The following is a 19,690-nucleotide window of genomic DNA, read 5'->3' as shown; positions in this document are numbered from 1 at the left end:
CCACAGGTCCTGGCGTCTGACTGCATAAAGCTCTGTCCACCAGCTGCTAGCGACCCTACTTCTCGTCCTGTCATGGGCTTGAAGGTGATCCACAGAGAACTCACAGGTTACAGTTCTCCGACTTTAAAATCCCCAGCATCTTATCAGCTACTTAACAAGCATTATCTACAATTATGCCACCGCCCAGGGCCAGGGTCTTTTGACTTTTTTTCTCTTAATCTTTATGGTTGAAAGTATTAATATGTTCCCCTTTTTCCCCCATTGGCCCCCTCCAGCTTGCCCCCACCTCCCTGACTTGTATCACTATCCCACTGCTATCCCGAAATCCTCCTGGGGATCCCCCAACCCACCCACACCACGCATGGCACCCTGGTTCCAGCTCTGCCTACCACTCCAGCTCTCCTTAAAAACATAACACTTGCCCAGCCGGTGTTGCTCAGTGGTTGAGCGTCGACCTATAAACCAGGTCACGGTTTGATTTCTGGTCAGGGCACATGCCCCGGTTGCAGTCTCGATCCCAAATGGGAGGCGTGCAGGAGGCAGCCAATCAATGATTCTCTCATTGTTGACATTTCTCTCTCTCTATTCCTCTCCCTTCTTCTCTGAAATTAATAAAAATACATTTTTTAAAAAACTTAACTCTTTCTCCTTCCATTCCCCAGGTCTCCTAGGCATATAAAGTTAACAGAGTAGCTCACTAAGTTACTAGCACAAGGAAGTATCTACAGGTTTAATATATATTTCCTAAGAATTATCATTTTCATGGAATCACCCCAAAGCAGTATTTTTTAAACTACTGATTGAGACCCACATAGGTCTCAAAACCACTGGCAAGGACTCCTCAAACTTCGATGGGCTTACGAATCGGCTGAAAAGGTTGTTGGAAAATTGCAGTTCCTCAGACCCGACTTTCAGATTTTCTGATTCCCTCAGTCTGAGTGAGGTATGGTCCAGAAAGCTTTTTTGTTTTGTTTTTTGAAGCAATCTCACCCCACCAGATGCTGAGTACTGTCCCTAGAGAGTGTGGAACCCAACTCATTGAAGCTCCGCCATCAAATTCAAGATGCCTCTTTCAAAAAAGTGTGGGGGAGATCTTCAGCGCAGGCGGTGATGACTTTCAGTAAAATACCGTCCCTCAGGCCATGTGACAGAGGGAACCAGCTTCCTGCCAGCCTACGTCCCTGTCCCATCTCCCAGCCACAGAAACCTACCTTGAGTCCCCTCTCTCCTGAACCCATCCCCTTCCTGCCATTCAACTACTTCCTGTCCGTGAGAACTGAACTCAGATGGCTTTCTCTACCAGGAAGCCTTCTTTGTTCACCACCGCGGTCTGTCCACCTGAGGGAAGTGGAGTCTCCAACATCTCTTAATGAATGCCTCTCGCTGCCGTCTGTGTGGTACCTGAAGTCTGTGTGGCACATGCATCCTCACTTACCCAAGCTCCCCTGCTTGATCCTAAGTGCCCCAGCGATGCCCCGCAGCTTCCATTTTACATCCCCAGGGCCCTCAGGGCATGGCCCCAGGCATGTCCTGATCTGTGAGCTCTGGGGTCCTGACGTCCCACCAGCTGGAGCAGCTTGCCCTGTCCTCTGGCTTCTCAGAGATGGAGGCAGGGGTGAGGTGCCAAGAGGCCCGCTCTAGCTGGCCTGGGGCCAGGTCACTTACCCTCTCTGGGCCTAGTAAACTCCCCTGTAATGGGAGGCCAGCCTGAAGGGCCCAGAACCACTTCCCCAGAGAGATCGGGGCAGCCAGGGTCCCACGCACCTGACTCATCAACCAGCACACCTTTCTGCCCTGCCGAGTCTGTGACCTGAGTCAGCCTACAAGGCAGGGGTGGTCACCTGGAAGGGCCCAGCAATCAGTGTCTGCCCACCTGCCCTGAGCTTTGATGGGTTTCTGAGGTGACTTTGCTGTCAGCTTAGAAACAGAGTACCAGGCACATGAGGGAGGTGGGTCATCTCAGAGGAGAGGGAGCAGGCTGTGGACAGGGAGAGCCGGGCTGCAGAAGTGATCATCTGCTGTGGGCGGGGGAGCAGGCCAGCGTCCCTTCTGCACTGCTTCAGCCCAGGCCTGCTCCACCACGGGCTCCAGCCAGGGCTCTGTGCCCACACAGCCCGCTGCCCTGAGGCAGGAGAACAGGAAGGAAGGCTGCACAGCTACAGCCAAAGTGAGAGTGAAAGTGAGAAAACCACAGTAGGTGAAACATGGCCAGCCCACTCACTAAAGTTTCCACACGCGGAGCCTGAAGAAACACACTCAGGGACACACCCAGGCCAGCAGGCCCCTAAAACTCAGGCAGCTCACTGCTCCTCACCTCAGGGCACCCTGCTGCTCCTCACCTCACTGCTCCCCGCTGCTCCTCACCTCAGTACTCCCTGCTGCTCCTCACCTCAGTACTCCCTGCTGCTCCTCACCTCACTGCTCCCCGCTGCTCCTCACCTCAGGGCTCCCCGCTGCTCCTCACCTCGCTGCTCCCCGCTGCTCCTCACCTCGCTGCTCCCCGCTGCTCCTCACCTCGCTGCTCCCCGCTGCTCCTCACCTCAGTGCTCCCCGCTGCTCCTCACCTCGCTGCTCCCCGCTGCTCCTCACCTCAGGGCGCCCCGCTGCTCCTCACCTCACTGCTCCCTGCTGCTCCTCACCTCAGTACTCCCCGCTGCTCCTCACCTCAGTACTCCCCGCTGCTCCTCACCTCAGGGCCGCCACGCCCCGCTGCTCCTCACCTCAGCGCTCCCCGCTGCTCCTCACCTCACTGCTCCCCGCTGCTCCTCACCTCAGTGCTCCCCGCTGCTCCTCACCTCAGTGCTCCCCGCTGCTCCTCACCTCACTGCTCCCCGCTGCTCCTCACCTCAGTGCTCCCCGCTGCTCCTCACCTCAGTGCTCCCTGCTGCTCCTCACCCCAGTGCTCCCTGCTGCTCCACCACCTCACTGCTCCCTGTTCTTCCACCTCAGAGCTCCCCGCTGCTCCTCCCTCAGTGCTCCCCGCTGCTCCTCACCTCACTGCTCCCTGCTGCTCCTCACCTCACTACTCCCTGTTCTTCCACCTCAGTGCTCCCTGCTGCTCCAGCTCAGTGCTCCCAGCTGCTCCTCCAGTTAAATGCTCCCTGCAGGGAGCTAATGTCTTGCTCCAGTGGCAAAGGCAAAGAGCAGCTCTTCTATATGAAAACAACAGGGCAATACAAAGCCACTTCCAGGCTATGTGATTTGGACAAGTCACTTAACCTCCTAAACCACAGTTTCTTCACCCACAAAATGTGGATGGCAACACATTAAGATGATTATTGTAACCACGGAGAAAACATGGGCACAGTACTTACCATCGGGCCTGGCCCACAGGGAGCACTCAGTGAGCAGAACCTGTTATGAGGACTGCCCTTGCTCCTGGCCCACCCCCGGGGACCTCTCTCTTCTCCCTCCCTGTCCTCACCTTCTGCTTAGTGCTGAGGGGCTGTGACTTCAATTTTTCATCCTTGCTCTTGGAAATCCTCAGAAACTGTTTGAGGTCTCCCTGAGGGAAAAGCAAAAGTCTGTCATGTCGGAGCCCAGCCGTTATATCCCAGGCATCAAAGCAAGCAGGCGCTCACAGGTGCCTGCCCGGCAGATGGTGAGAAGTCCTGACCTGAACGCCCACCCGACTGGACCCCCCTCCCGTGAGGGAAGTCCGGTGGGAATTAAAAAATACATAGCAGGTGCCTCCCAGAAGCTGTCCGTCAGAGAGGACCGTCCTATCTGCCCTCAGAGGAGCCTCAGAGAGGCGGTGTCGAAGCCCCTGCCTTCAAAGTGCCAAGAAGAAAAACAGCACCCCTACTGGCCCCCGCCCTCCAGGGGTTTATCATCTTAGACATAAACAGGGGGTGACCCCCGCAGCAGAAACGTACACAAAGCACTCAAACACTTCTGATGGGAGCAAAGGGTGACTCCTCCCCTTCCTGCCCCAGGGCTGGGGGCGGGAGGGGGTGCTGATAAGCAGCCCTTAGAGGACTGGAGGGTTAGGCGTAGGTCAGTCAGGGAATGAAGAGCAAGGGGCAGATCTGGCATGACAACCAGGGTAGGAAGAAAAGGCTGGTGGCTGGGCTAACACTGGTGCCTCACACGGGGATGCCGGGAAGGAAGGGAAGCCGGGTTCTGTTAAGTTTATTCCCAAGGGGTGACAAGCCCTAGGAAAAAAGAAAAATAACCACAGGAAACCGGGGTCAGAGAAGAAGACCTGGAAGGTACCCGTGCAGGGTGCAGTGAAGCCGGGAGAAACTTGGTACCGGACACAGGGCTGGCAGAGGAGGTGCTGGTCAAGGGAAGGCAGGTGTCAGAGCTGGGGGCAGAGGGCAGGGGCAGGAGGCAGAGCATCTCAATGGTGTAACAGCAGGCAAACCCGAGGCCTCAGCTGAGACCACCAGAGGGGAGGTTCCCATGGTGTACCCCCCAACTCCCGTGAGGACGCTGCCCTGCCCGAGACCCGAGGTCCCCCTGCTAGCAGCATACCAGGTCCACGTACTCCAGCACCATGTAGTGGGGCTCGGCCTCCCGACACAGCCCCAGGAGCCGCACGACGTTGGCGTGGTTCAGCTTCCCAAACATCTCGAACTCCCTCCGGAAGTCCAGCTGCTGCTGCTCGTCCCGGCTCTGCAGGCTCTTCACAAGCACCAGGGTCTCTGCCACCCCCTCCTCCAAGCCCTGTGCCTTCGCCAGGAACACCTCTCCAAACTCGCTTTTCCCTGTGGGTACACATCCGAGTCCGCCAGCTGCCTGCCCCCAAGCGGGGAAGCCCCTGACCTGGGAAGGTGCCGCGCCGCTCCGGCATGCAGTGGGAGTCTCTGCTGTTCCCACCCACACGGACGGGGCGGTGGCCAAGTTCAGCCGTGTGACCCTGAACCAACCTTTCCTCTCCCACCTGAGCTTCAGGTCCCCAGCAGTAAAATAAAGGGGTGGGATTAATACTCAGGGTGTTCCAAATGGTGGTTTGTATGAGAATGGCAGGTGGCTCATGATAAACATGTCTTAATAGTTCTATGTTTAATGTATACTCAGAAAAATTTAACTGGCACCAATCCCTAATTTCTCACATATTTCCCTAGAACAGAGCTAACTTTAGTTATTTTTTTTTTTTTTTAAGGAGTCAATCTAAAGAAAACATCAAGTCAGTAACACACAGGAACGACACAAGTTGTGAGGTGGGGTGTGAACAAGCAATGGGGACACCCTGGACCAGATCTCCCCCGCCCCCCCCCCCCCGCCCCCCCATCTCCAGGTTCTGGGTTTCAGAGACTTCAGAGCCACAGCCGTGACTTGGCCTCGGACAGAAGCGGTGACCCATAGCCAGGCAGGGGAGTTGTGGCCAAGGCAGCCTACCCAGTGTGGTGATGGGCTGCAGGCTGGCCCTCGGAAAGTGCATCTTATCACTCGTACTGTGGCGTTTGTTGGTGGCTGCGGGGCCAGAGCCCAAGCTGGTCAAAGCCACTTCCTCTTGGATCTCGGCCGAGGGCTGCCCATTCTGCAGAGGCCCGCCTGGGAAGAAGGAGCACAGGGAAGTGCCAAGATGACACCTGTCACTCAGGTCGCGATGGGGGCCTCAGTTCCCCCCCCCCCCAACCCTCTACTTCCACCAAATGGGTCTGATCTCAACTGATGAATGGAGGGGATGAGGCAAGGATGACAGCCTCTGAAATGGCTGAGCAAGCTGAGCAAGTCTCATCTGAATCACTGGTCCCTGGACACCATATAGGCATACGGGTTTTGGCTTCCACAAGGCCATCTATAGGCAAAGCCCGCAACCGGCACAAAGGGGAAATCACAAGGGAGACCCAGGCCCTGATCTGAACACCTCAGCTTAGAGGGGAGACGCAGAAATGCCCCTGGGGAGGTCCCAGTTGGAGGAGAGAAACAGATTGCCTTTGGGGCACTCAAAGACTAATAAGCGGGGGAGTGGGGAGCAGGAGAGACAGACAAGAGGTGGACCAGCAACATGAGTATATATAGGAGTTAGATCTGGCTTAGTGCCACGGGGAGAAGGCAGGGAAACACAGGAAGCTGGCAAAGGCTCCAATGAGGAAGTCTTAAGCCAGATTCCTCAGAAGCCCAGGCCCTGGGAAGGGGCCAACTCCAGGCTTCCAGCTGGGATGGGAAGCTCTGCTCTGGCTGCAGGGACAAGGGCAAGCCCCAGCCCCGCTGCCGGCATCCTCCAATGGCCACCAGAGGGCGCTCAGCACCTGCACACGGCACCGCCTCCCACCTCCAGGGGGCCCCTCACCATTGAGGCACTCCATCTCTGGCTCCTCGCCCTCTGGCTGCTTCTGAAGCCGCTTTGCCTTGCAGCGCTTCTTGCAGTAGAACATGAGGCCCAGGACGGCAATGATGTAGGCCACGGCGGCGCCCACCGACAGCCCAATGGTCTGGATCATCTTGTAGGGGGGAGGGCTGCCCGGGCCCTCCGACTCCTCTGGCATGGGCTTGTCTTGAGTGAGACACAGAGAGGTCTGTGCAGGGGTGCTGAAGCAAACCCAGCCTACTGCTCTACCAGCCCCTCCACGACCCACACATGACAACCTCCCACTGGATGGCCTGGTCAAGCCAGAGAGAGCCGGGGAGGGTCACCACCGTCACCGGCTTTAACAAGGGCTGTCCTGTCTTCAGGCCCTGCCGAGGTCCCAGGCAGTGATCCCCTGGCTGGCTCTGCACCTGAACACCAGGCCAGGGGCACGAATGAAATCCACACCCGTCAGGCACCACAAGCCCACACTGTTTGCTAAGAAGCTTCTTCGGTGACTTGACCCTGGGTCAGGCCCTGAAGAGCAGCATCTGAGAACTTCTGGTTCAGAATCCCAGACAGCGCCCAGCACAGAGCAGGTTCCTGGAGAAACGTAGGTGCAGAAAGGCCCTTCTGGTCTAGGGGCTTCCAATGGCCTAGGGTCTCATGGAGACACTGACAGAGACCCAGGATGCAGAAGCCCCCAACTCCCACACATACCCAAGGGCTCCAACCAAGGGGCCCTGTCACTTCACTGTTGTCCAGTTCAAGCCGCACTGCCTACTTTGTCTAGAAAAACAGTTCTGCCGCTAAACCAAAAAAAGGCTGAGACCTGCTCATTTAAGCCACTCCCATTTTACAGATGCAGAAACAAGCCGTGAAGAGGAAGCGACACCTGCCTCTAAGGGCATATAGACTGTTAGCAGCAGGAGCGGCCAGACCCCAACCCCAAGTCCCTGAGCCTAGTCAGGGCCTTTTACCTGAGGCATCATCCTCCCTGGCCCTCCAGGACAGACAAAGGAACCTTGTCTTGATGCATCCTGACCTGATCCCCTCCCCGCCCACCCAGGGAGACATGTGGCTCCTGCAGGAGACCTGAGAGGAAGCACTATAGGACAAGCACCCTCAACACACACACACACTCCAGCTGTGGACGATTAAGAAAAGGACACCAGCTCTAAGCAAGGACACAGACTGTGACATGGCACAGCAGACTTCCACCCCATCACAAAAATGGTTGAAGTGCCCTCCATGCACAAGGCTCCGATTAGTAAAGCTGAGAAAGAAGTCTGGCCCCATAGCTTCTCGTCCCCAGCCCATACCGACGACGAGGAGGGGGGCCTCCGTGTGCTTGATGTTGCAGCTGTTGCCCGCAATGCAGGTGTAGCTCCCCGAGTCTTCGGGGGCCACGTCATGGATCACCAGGGAGCCATTCTGGAAGATGTGCATCCTGCCAGGAGAGAAGCCACAGCACTGCCCACCTCGCCGGCTCCTGGGAGACCGGGCTGCAGGAGAGGTGGGGTGAGTGTGGGAGGGACATGGCCCTACCTAGGTCCCAGCTTGGTCGGGTCCAGGATGCGGTCTTTGCCCTTCCACTGAATGAGTGGCTTGGGGTCCCCCTGGGCCTCGCACCGCAGCAGAGCTGTGTGGCCCTGGTACACGGTTGTGTGCTCTGGCTCTACCTTGAAGGTGATGAAAACTGGATGGGAAGAGCCCAGCGAGGGGCAGGGGGCTGTGAGCAATGGGGCTGGCAGGGAGCAGGCTGCTGCCACACAGGGCCTGCCAGCCCCAGCCCCAAGGCCCTGCCACAGCTGCACCTGCCACAGTAAGCTGGACATGGGCACGGATCTGGCCCTGGAGCCCATTGGAGGCGATACAGGTGTAGTTGCCGGCATCATCGCGGGTCACCCTGGAGAAGTGCAACGTCCCAGCGTTGTCTGTCACCCACTCTGGGAGGCTGCTCCCATCTGCAGGGGCAGCAAAGGGAGATTATGGGATTGACCAGAGTTACATGGGTGGCTGGCTGGCAATGCCCCCAGTCACTCGTATCTACTCAAAAACATGTCATCACTCCTGAGTACCTACAGACAAAGCCCAAACTCGAGCCAGGCATCGGGAAGCTCCCATTATTTACTCCTTTTTCAGTTTTTCAGTCTCACCTCCATCTGTTGCCTGTTTAACATTCCACTTCTGCCAAACTGCACTTCTGAGTGGGCATCGAATTTGCCTTGTTCTCACCTCACTGCATGCCACTCCTCACTCCTAGAGCCCATTCCTGCTCTCTGCCGCCACCCCAGGCTTCTGATCCACTGCGAGCCACACATCCCACAGAAAACGCCCCCAGACCACCTGAACAGAGACCCCACTTCCTCCTCAAAACCTACAACCTCCTCTCTAACTCTCACTGTTCATGGGAATGTGAAAACTGGCCCAACCCTTTATAAAACAATTTGGCAATCTGCATCAAGGGTTGTAAAAATGTGCATACCCTTTTATACATAATTATTCCATTTCTGGGAATCTTTCCCAAAGGAAATAAACCCAAATCCAGAAAAAACTTTGGCTTAAAGATGTTTATTGCAGCAATAAAAAGAGAAAGAGAGCCGAAACCGGTTTGGCTCAGTGGATAGAGCGTCGGCCTGCGGACTCAAAGGTCCCGGGTTCGATTCCGGTCAAGGGCATGTACCTTGGTTGCGGGCACATCCCCAGTAGGGGGTGTGCAAGAGGCAGCTGATCGATGTTTCTCTCTCATCGATGTTTCTAACTCTCTATCCCTCTCTCTTCCTCTCTGTAAAAAATCAATAAAATATATAAAAAAAAAAAAAAAAAAAGAGAAAGAGAAAGACAGAGAGGGAGAGAGGGGGAGGGATGGAGGAAGGATGATTAGCAACTAAAACCTCCAACATTTAGAGAATATTTAAGTAAATTATAGTGAATCCAATTATTGGAATATTATCGCACTCATCAAAGCCAATGTTTATGTATTCTGTTAGTTAGAAAGGAATACAAGGTTACAGAGTTATTTGCACCTTCTATTTTTATAGTAAGTATGACAAGTTTAACAAGTGAATAAAATAAAACATAAAGCTATGCATAGAAAAAGAAAGAGGGCACACACCCAGAGATAATGGATGGTGGGATTATGTACTTTTTTTCTCCCGAAACTTCCTAAGGGAGCCCACGTTACTGTTATGCCAAAAAGGATGACTATTTTGAAAAGGGCGTTCGTTACCTGGCTCAGTCAATCACTGTCCTGACTCGTCTCATGTGCTGACAGCGTAACCTGACCTCTCCTGTATCTGGCTTTTCTCTTCCTGACTGGACGAGTCTGCCCTACATTGCTTGTCTGTCCCCACCGTTCCTGACATGCTGCTGGGCACTCAGCTGCCCTCAGACGTGAACACATCTGACCAGCAGACGGTCCTGCCTGCTCGCCCGCAGGCTCACACGGTACTGACCTGCTCGTACCCACTTAATAGTGGGCTTCTCTCTGCCGGTGGCTGAGCAGGGCACCGTGGCCTCCTTGTCAAACTCCATGCACTGCTGCGGCCGGGGCGGTGGTGTGAACTTGAGCTTTTCTGTTTCCGTCCAGGGAGGGCAGGTGGGTGGAAAGGAGGGATTGAGGCAGCTGGACAGGCTGGGGCAGGCCTGAAGGTCCTAGAGCCTGCCGCTCCTTCCCTTTCCTCTCCCGCCCACCAGGCCAGGCGCTCTCCCCACACACACGCCGGCTCACCCAGCACTTGCACACGGGCTTGGGCCTCAATGCTGCCAGCTGGGGTGCTGCTCACGCAGCGGTACCACGTCCCGTCGTACACCTCCACGCTGTTGATGCGCAGGGTCCCGTTCCTGGAGACCTCGAACCGCGAGTCCTGCAACACAAGCCTTGGCCTGAACCCCCGCCAGCGCCGCCCTGAGGACAGCCTCGGGGAAGGAGCGACGTGGAGGGGAGCACCAGGGAGCGGCGGGAGGGGGTTCCACCCCACCCCCCGTGGCCAGCCTCGCTCTCACCTCCGAGATGAGCATCTGGTTTCTGTACCAGATGACTGTGGGTTTCGGTGTGGCCTGAGTCAGGCAATGCAAGTAGCCTGGCTTGCCCTCCTCCAGCTGGCTGTCCTCGGGCTTCTTCAGCCACGTGGGCACCGCTAAGGGACAGGGAGGAAACAGCGCAGGCCGATGATATCATGTCTGCACCACCACAGGATCCAACCCCAAGAAATTCTAACCCCACATTAGGTCCTGAGTTCAGTGTCCCCGTCTATTAACTGTAGCAGTTATCCTTCGTGGTGGCCTACGTGCCAGCACTTTTTGAACGTTGTCCTGGTTAATGATCATAATAAACGCCCAAGGTATGTACACTGAGTGGCCAGATGATGATGATCTCTGAATGCATAATAATCTGGCCACTCAGTGTGTGTGTGTGTGTGTGTGTGTGTGTGTGTGTGTGTGTGTGTGTATTAGAGGCCTGGTGCATGAATTTGTGCATGGGTGGGGTCTGGCCAGCCTGGCCAGGGGGAGGGGACATGGGCGGTTGGCCGGCCTGCCTGTTGGTCGAACTCCTGGTCGAGGGGACAATTTGCATATTAGCCTTTTATTATATAGGATATACACTGAGTGGCCAGATTATTATGCATTCAGAGATCATAATAATCTGGCCACTCGGTGTATTTCTTTACCCATTTACAGCTAAGAAGACAGGGGTTCAGGGCACTAATGGTGATTTGCTAAAACATGATAGAGACAGGAATGAAAATTTGTCTGTATGACTCCAAAGTTTTCCTTGCTTTTTGTTACACTCGAATGCCTCAGCTCTCTGTGCTGTTGGAGCCATACTCACTCCCTGAAAGATCTCATCCAGTCCACAGCCTTCAACACCATTATGAGTGGATGATTCTCAAACGTGAACCTGACTACCTGACCTCCCCCAGGAACTTCAGACTTGCAAAGACAAACTTGAGAGGTACAAAGAACACCCGATTCCCCCCAAAACCTGCTCACCCCGTTTCCCCACCTCAGTAAATATAGCCACTCTCCAGCAATTGCAGACGTCAAAAACCTAGCCTTGACTTCTCTCTACTCCCACCCCCTCACGCTTATTCTACACAAGCCCATTCTACCTTAACTCCAAAATGCTGAATTTGACCTCACCTCCACCACCTGTGTTCTAGCCCCTTCCACCCATCCCCTACACAAGTACAGTCATCTGACTACTGGTCTCCCTGCTTTGACTCTTGTCCCTAACATCCCAGCCTTCTCAAAACAGCCAGCGTGATCTTTTGAAAATGTCACTCCCCAACTCGACACCCCGCAAGGACTTCCCGCCCTCTGACTTGGTGGGAGAGACTTTGCAAAGATGGTTGTAAACAGCCCCCCCATCCCTTCCGCCTCTTTGTAACGTAACGTTGCCACCTCCCCATCTGCCTGTCCCCCTATTTCCTGGAGGCTGGGTGGCCTGCCTTGTCCCAACAGTGGGAGCAACACTGCGCCACTTCTGAGCCCAGCCTTCCTGCGAGGAAGCCCGGGCCAGCCTGCTGGAGCAGCCGAGAGGAAGAGAACGGAGATGCCCTGCGCAGTACCACCTGCCAGACATGTGAGCAAGGCCTCGGGAAGAGCCAGCCGCCAGCTGACCCATCAGCTGACCCATCAGCTGACCCATCAGCTGACCCATCAGCTGACTGCAAATGCAAACGAGCCCCGCCAGCAGCACATGGGGCTGATGAGCGTCCCAGTTGAACCCTGTCCAGAGAATCATAAGTGAAACAATGTCTATTGTTTCAAGCCGCTGGTTATGGAGTCATCTGTTAGGCAGCAATAGATAACGGACAGACTTGGAATACAAGCCTATATTCTTTTTTAAAAAAATTTTTTTAAATTGATTTTAGAGAGAGAGGAAGGGAGAGGGAGAGATAGAAGCATCAATTGGTTGCCCCCTGCACGCCCCCTACTGGGGATCACGCCTGCAACCCAGGCACATGGCCTGACCGGGAGTTGAAACCGCTGCCTCCTGGTGCATGGATCAATGCTCAACCACTGAGCCACACTGGCCGGCACAAGCCTATATTCTTGCTTGGCCCCACGATTTGGTCTCCATCTCCCAACCTCAACCACACGCACCACCACTTATTCAACTCAAGCCACTCAGGCTACTGCTGTCCCGCCAACATTCAAGCCCATTCCTGTCTCAGGACCTATCCACATGGCTCCCTCCTTAGTTTAAGTATCAGCTCAAACGCCACCCTTTGGAGAAGTTCTCCCTAAACTCCCCTGGCCCTCGTGTCTCTCTGTCACCCTATTTTACTTTTCTTCATGGCTCCATTGCCGCCTGACATTACGTCTTTGCTCATTCAGTTGTTTTTCTTGTTTCCTTTGTTGCTTCTATCAGACTCTGAGCTCCAGAAGGAGAGGGAATTTTGTCTGCTTTGCTCATTGCTGCATTCCCAGGACTGGGAACAGTGCCTAGCACAATGAACACACTCAATAAATCTGTTGACGGAATGCAGTCACGGAGCTCTCCCTTCTCCCAACTCCAGCCTCCACCCCTCTCCACCTCACCCAGCCCTGCGTGCCACGCACTTCTCACTTCACAGGCCTCCTTCTCAGAGTGCAGCGCAGGACTCAAGGCATGGCCCAGGCAGTGCCTGCCGAGTGGCTGGTCAAAGCCAGCCTCCCCACCTGCGGCACGCATAGGCAGCACCCGCAGCACCTGTTAAACACGCCCCACCTGGGCCCACCCCCACAGCGTCTGGGTCAGGAGATCTGGGATGGGGTCCCAGATTCTGCATTTTTATTTTTTTAAATGTGTTTTATTGACTTGAGAGGGAGAGGGAGAGAGAGAAACATCAATCATCTGCCTCCTTCATGTTCCCTACTAGGGATCAAGCCGGCAACCTGGGCCATGTGCCCTGACCAGAAATCAAACCAGCAACCTTTTGGTGCATGGGACACGCTCAATCAACTGAGCCACACCAGCCAGGGCTGCGTTTCTTAAAGTGCCCCAGCCCTAACTGGTTTGGCTCAGTGGATAGAGCATGGGCCTTCGGACTGAAGGGTCCCGGGTTCAATTCTGATCAATTGAACACGCCTGGGTTGCGGGCTCAACCCCCAGTAGGGGGCGTGCAGAGGTAGCCTATCAATGATTCTCTCTCATCATTGATGTTTCTCTCTTTCTCCCCTTCTCCCTTCCTCTCTGATATAAAAAAAAAATGTTATATATATAAAAAAAAGAGCCCTTAAAGAAAAACATGGCCCACAGACCCAGACTGGAGAAAAGCTGGCTGCAGCTGCTTCCATGTGTGTGCACACCGCAGGGAGTGCCCTGAGCGCCCTGTGTGCTGCACGCGTTACCTGTGTGCGGCAGCTTCCCCCCTGAACCAGGTACTTGAGCACGGGACAGCGGGACCCTGAAGTTTCAGTATTTTAACCGGATCAGTGTTGTGACAACTTCAAATGAACAAAGTACTTTCCATATTCAAAATCTCTTTGAATTTTTGAAATTTACTCACTTAAAAGGATGTAGAGATAAGTGGAAGCAGCAGGTTGCAAATGTGTGTGTATGTGTACTAGTATGTACATAAGAGTTTGTCTTGTGTATCCTTTTATACTATCACAAAGGTTTGGAACAGGCATGATATAAAGAAAAAAGCAAATAAATCTCTATGCCTGTAGCAAGGGTATATAGGTCTTTATCATATGCACTTTCAGCCTGTTCAGTGTAATAGCTAATGCTATTCCCTGCTCTTATTTCATTAGTATGTTCATTGTAGAAATCTGGAAAGCATAACAACAAATAAAATAATTATCACATAAGTTTGTTCACCATCACCTTCCCAAAAAAGAAATTATTTTTAATCTATTTCATTAATCTTTCCGACCATCTTGTAGGGTAGGTGGGTAATGAGCCCCATTTTAGGGATGAGGAGACTGAGACCTAGCAAGGTGGGTGACTCGCTACTCCTGGTTACTCCGTGCCTTGGGGACAGAATGGGACCTGGGTCTCTAACTCCGTTCCATTGCTCTTCCCTCTGGAGCCAGGGGACCACTTTTCTGTGAGGACTGTCACCCCAACCTCCGTGCCTGGCTCCCACATCACCTCCCAGCAGCTGACTGATTTCCAAGCCTGCAGGGCCCAGAGCTGAGAGGGCCTTGGGTGAGCACCGAAGAAGCTATCCATCACAGCCAGAGCCCAAGACCCCCTCGGCCCTGGGCTCCCCTCCACCTCCCGTCCACCTTCAAGGCATGGGTGCTCACTGGCCACGGTGATGTTGACATCCTGTCGCCGCTGACCAGCCAGGTTGGCTGCGTGGCAGGTGTAGACACCGGCATCACTCTCAGCAATACTGGCAAACACCAGCTCATGGCCCTTCTGGTAGACTCTGCCGTGCGTGGGCAGCCGGACTCCTACGTGCTCCCACCACATGCTGGGCTCCGGCAGACCCTGGGGGGGCAGGCAGGCCACACGCTCCTCGCTGCCAGCTGTGAACACCCGGGGTTCAAATGGAGGCATGTCTTCAATTTCTGCAGGGATGTGCACGGGAGGGAAACAGCCCCGTTACTGTGGGTCTCAGGATACTTGATGCTCTCCCACCACAAGCTTTGGCCCTTTCCCGCACAAACTCTCCCTACAATCTTCAGCATCTCCTCTTCCTAGCCCAGCATCCTCGTCCTCCCTCTGTCCCTCAAGCTGTTCTCTGAATGGAAACAGGAACCTAAATCTCTACATGCCAACAATTTTGAAGGCAGGCCCCACCTCGGCACCCCAGCCCGAGACCCACCTGCCAGGTGAAGTGTGGCCTCCAGGACGACGGGAGGGCCCCTCTGGCCCTGGCCTATGCAGCGGTAGACCCCGGCATTGCGCGGCCGGACCTGGGTCAGCAGCAGGGACCCGTTGGCAAACACCGTGGCTCTGCGGAGGTGTGGGGGACTGCGGGGGGAGAGAGTGCTGATTGGAAGAAGTGGCCCACAGGCCGCCTTCTAGAGGGGAAGGTGATGGTTGGAGATGTAGGAAGGTATCAGCCAGGAACAGGGCAGAGAAGGAAGCCGACACATCGTGTGTGTGTGTGTGTGTGTGTGTGTGTGTGTGTGTGTGTACACGTGCATGTGTGCACCCGTTCATGTACATGTGCAGGCGTGTGTTCCAACTACAGGAGACTTGCCTTTTGGAGTGGCAATGGGAGCAGCAGTGTTTATGAGAGCGAGTAATGGCACCGTGCAACTGTGGAGACAGAGGGGCCACCTTTCTGCAGGGTCAAGATAAGCTGCTAGCCCTGACTGGTTTGGCTCAGTGGATAGAGCGTCAGCCTGATGACTGAAGGGTCCCAGGTTCGATTCCAGTCAAGGGCATGTACCTTGGTTGCGGGCACATCCCGTGTGTGTGTGTGTGGGGGGGGGGGGCGGCGTGCAGGAGGAAGCTGATCAATGTTTCTCTCTCATCGATGTTTCTAACTCTCTATCCCTCTCCCTTCCTCTCTGTAAAAATCAATAAAATATATTTAAAAAAAAAAGATAAGCTGCTAGTAAGGCACCCAGTAGCCCCTCAGCCACACCAGATGAATGAATGATGCCCTCACAGCTGAAGCCAGGTGGTATCCAAGTCCCTAGCCTAGAGACCAACATCCTAAGAACCATGGCCACACCTGGCACCACAAAGGTGCTTTCTGCTTTCACGGGGCCTGGGTGAGGACAGAAGTCCCTATAAAGGAGCTGGCATCTCCCAGCACCTTCTAGACGTGTTTGCTTCCTCCAAAACACATGCATGTGTGTGCCTGTGTGTCCTGAATGCATGTGAGTGTGTAAAGGTGTCTTTGCCATCCTATCCAGACTGTGATCACCCAGGTCCCCTGTGTCCCTCCATCCCTGGGTCTCTACCCCTGATGGCAGAAGACCCACATGGGTCAAAGCAGAGCCACTGCCAGCTCAGCTCATACGCTGCCCTTGTGGGAACTGGAGAAAGATGCTCTTCCCGGAGACTTCCCTTTGCTGGACTCTTTTAGTAACGACAAGACACTGCACTGCCATCTGCCGGAATTCTGAAGTAGCACAGGCACTGAAGTATGGTGTCTGCGATACGATCCGCATCCCCTTTTAGAGAAGGCACTGTGCGGTACTCAACCTGCACCACCGTTCTGGAAGGCCCCTGCCAGATGCCTTACCGGCTGCGGTTAGTGATGGGAGTGTCATCCTCAAAGACCCACTGCAGGCTCGGGGGTGGCTCGGCTGAGAACTGACAGTGGAACATTGCCTCCTCGTTCCTCGCTACTACCACATCCTGGGGCGCCAGCACCACCCTGGCAAAGCTCTCATCTTGGGGGGGAGAGGCACAGGCACATGAACAGGCAGGTGAGTAGGCCCCTCCCATCCCGGCCCTACACCTTCTCCATCCCCATCCCTGGCTCACCAGCAATGCTCAAGGTAAAGTTCTGGCTGCTGCAGGTCTGGCCAAAGGCATTGTGGGCGCAGCAGGAGTAGACGCCACTGTGCTCAGGGCTGGCCGGCCGGAGGATCAGGTTCCGCTCCTTGCTGCTGACCGTGTGGTTGCTCTGACCCTCGGAGAGGGGGCTCCCATCTCGGAACCACTGGTAGCTGGGCCTGTGGGGCGAGGGGGTCAGCAACAGGGAGGCAGGGGTGTTCAGGGGCCCAGTGGGTGGGATACAGAATCAGAGGGGCAGGGCGAGACCCCTCAATTTACAAGTGGGGAAATAGGCCTAGGGAGGGAAGTGACTTGCACAAGGGCACACAGCAATTTAGGGGCAGAATCCTGTGGAGATTCCAGATCTCCCAGCTCCCAGAATCCAGGATCCAGGATCACTCCGCACACAATGCTGCCCTTCAGGTCACCGGGGGCTGGTGTGGAGCAGCATAGGGGCAGGGGTTGTTCCAGAACGAAGAGAAATGCATCTGAATCGAGTCCAAGGTTTGGGGGAACACCCCTGCCTGTCTAGAATAACCCTCCCCACCCCCATCCTCAAAGCCGGCTCCTTACCGAGGGTGCCCATCAATGTGACAACGCAGAGTGACCTGGGTCTGTGGCTGGATCTCAGCTTCCAAGGCCGGATGCTTCAGGACCACAGGGCCGGTCTCAATCCCTGTAGCAGAGGCCATGGTTGCACAGTGAGGGGCAGAGCAGAGCAAGCGTGGGAGGGCAGAGGGAAGGAGGACAAGCAGAAAACAATGGAACCTGGAGGCTTTGAGCCAAAAGACAGTGCAGGGCAGCCCTGTGACGCGGAGGCTGGGGCTGCAGACGGGCCACCAGAGACCGAGTGCCTGCTAGTCCCTGGCAGGTCAAGCCTGACACTTGGCCACTCTGCCTCACTGCTCCTGCCATCTGCAAAAGCGCCCACCAAATAAATGGTCCAAGACTCTGGGGCGCGGGGTGAGGGGGACTTGGAAAAATGAGCATTTTTAACTTCTCTGATCCATGTAGCAGAAAGAGCTGACCACTGTCATCGGCCTGCCCTATTCAGCTGGAAATGGGAGAAGCTGAAGGAAAGGAGGGGTCCTGCAGGGCTCAGGAGTTGAGGGCCTGGCAGGGGGGCGGGCACAGCCCCAGCTCTCACATTTGATGTTGAAGGAGGCGTTGGCACTGCGGGCCTCCTCTCCAGTAGCCTCGTCCCGAGCCACGCACTGGAAGGCTCCCGAGTCCTGCAGCCGGTCCACAGCCGCGAAGCTCAGGCTGCTGCCCTGGGCGAAACGCCGCTCGGTGTCCTGGACAGGGGCCCCATCCAGCAGCCAGTACACGTGTACCGAGCCTGAGGCCTCGACCTCACAGCGGAGCAGCGCCCGGCGCCCCTGCAGGGCATCCTGGGAGGATGGCTCCTTGATGAAGACGATGGCTGTCTGGGCACCTGCAGAGGGGGACAAGGGACATGCAGGGTCAAGAGGAGCTGCAGCCACTGTCCTCACACAGGTCACCCCTCAGGAGGGAAAAGGGGCTGTGTACAGGCGGCGTCCAACGTCCAATGGGTGCAGGTGGGAAGGCTCACGGGACCACAGTTGCCAAGTGTCCAATGAGGAACGTTTAAATGGTGCTGGGTGCTCACGGGAGGCCAGTCTGAAGGGGGACACAGAGCAATTACAGAGGCCACGGCGAAATTCATGACGAGCGGTGTGGGCAGTCAATGGCTCTAGAGCACAGGGGAGGGAGGAAGCCCAAGGGTTGGGGTGGGGGTGCTGATGGCTGCACAGAGGAAGAGGCCCCAGACCTGTGGGACCAGATCAGAGGAGGTCTTGATGCTGGGCTGGGAAACAGGGGACATTAGCAGACAACCCTCCTCACTGCCTTCAGAATCCAGGATGCTGAGCAAACTTAAATTAAATCATAATCCAAAGAGCATCTTTCAAGGATGACTGGGGGTCCACAGGTCAGGGAGGGAACCTTGAATCCCCCCCGCAGGACTCTGCAGCCCAGTGTCCCCGGGGGCTTCTCCGGGAGAGCCCGCCCCATTACAGGAGAAGCCAATACTCTCTAGAACTCGGGCTATTCCCAAAGACAAGCCAGGGCCACCCCCACACTCCCGCTCTACCCCTAAGAAGCCATGTGTGACCAAGGCTGGATTTTCCGTGCTAAGCTGAGAGGAGAGCCACGTGGTTCCAGGTTTTCACTGAAATCCATTCCCCTTCCTGCACGGCTACAGCTCAGTGCTGGCCACGGGCCCCTCAGAGAAGGGGGGCCCTGCCACCAAGGTGCGGCCATAGCCAGTGAGAACAAAGGGAAGAGCGAGAAGCTGTGCTGAGCAGCAGATGGGCCTGGGAGGCGGAGGGCAGGGCCAGGCAGGTGGCATGGTTACAGCAGCAGGAATAACACACTGGGCTTTGTTCCGGGCCCACGTGAGGACCCTGCAGAGGCCCAAAGCTGCTGGGCCTGGAAGACCAGCCAGGGGTGGGTGACAGCACAGAGGGGGGCGTGCTGCCCCTCCAGGAAGAGAAAATGGACCACCTGGGGCTGCTACCTGAAACAGCAGGCTCTGCCGCTGGCCAAGCTGGGCCCCACAAGGGCAATTAGAAGAAGGAGGCTAGTGGGCCCTGCCCATTCCCTCCCGAACAACTGGAAACCGATTTCAGACCCCACAGGGCTGGGTCCAGAGGAGGGGCTGCCCCTGGCGTTGGTCCTCCCCCCAACATTCTCAGAGGGGCCAGCCCACACGATCCACGGGGCTGGAAACGGCTCAGAGCACCCCCATGACTTCTCAATAGGGTACTGTTGGCTCTCTACATGGGACCATCGCCACCATGCTGGGCTATCACACCCTCTGTGCAAGTTAGCCAATCGGCCCCCTGGGCACTGCTAAGCACCCCCACTCACCCTGACAACCCAAACACCCCCACTCCCTTCCAAACACTGCATGGGAGTGTGGCTCTCCCCCTGCTGGGCAACGTGGTACCATCCCTTTGTAGTACAGATGGGCAAACTGAGGTCAAGGGAGAGGAAGGCCCTTACCCAAGATCAAACAGATCATTGTG

At 55.6% G+C, this 19,690-nt stretch overlaps 1 protein-coding gene across 1 annotated transcript in view; it reads right to left on the bottom strand.

The window, feature by feature from the left end:
• PTK7 (protein tyrosine kinase 7 (inactive)) overlaps positions 1-19,690 on the bottom strand; it is a 64,885-nt gene that overhangs the window by 9,792 nt on the left and 35,403 nt on the right. Inside the window, exons 2-17 of the mRNA XM_008153277.3 lie at positions 17,788-18,075; positions 17,214-17,316; positions 16,629-16,819; positions 16,384-16,534; positions 15,007-15,155; positions 14,483-14,749; positions 10,247-10,380; positions 9,972-10,107; positions 9,697-9,816; positions 8,056-8,205; positions 7,787-7,937; positions 7,561-7,688; positions 6,242-6,445; positions 5,344-5,499; positions 4,477-4,709; positions 3,425-3,505 (exon numbers count right to left, since the gene is read on the bottom strand). Coding sequence (XP_008151499.1) covers positions 3,425-3,505; positions 4,477-4,709; positions 5,344-5,499; positions 6,242-6,445; positions 7,561-7,688; positions 7,787-7,937; positions 8,056-8,205; positions 9,697-9,816; positions 9,972-10,107; positions 10,247-10,380; positions 14,483-14,749; positions 15,007-15,155; positions 16,384-16,534; positions 16,629-16,819; positions 17,214-17,316; positions 17,788-18,075 — 2,642 coding nt within the window. The remainder of the gene's footprint in view (positions 1-3,424; positions 3,506-4,476; positions 4,710-5,343; positions 5,500-6,241; positions 6,446-7,560; positions 7,689-7,786; positions 7,938-8,055; positions 8,206-9,696; positions 9,817-9,971; positions 10,108-10,246; positions 10,381-14,482; positions 14,750-15,006; positions 15,156-16,383; positions 16,535-16,628; positions 16,820-17,213; positions 17,317-17,787; positions 18,076-19,690) is intronic.

This window comes from Eptesicus fuscus, chromosome 10, assembly GCF_027574615.1.
Source record: "Eptesicus fuscus isolate TK198812 chromosome 10, DD_ASM_mEF_20220401, whole genome shotgun sequence".
In the NCBI taxonomy this organism is placed as follows: Eukaryota; Metazoa; Chordata; class Mammalia; order Chiroptera; family Vespertilionidae; genus Eptesicus; species Eptesicus fuscus.
This window is presented reverse-complemented; position numbering and strand designations above follow the sequence as displayed.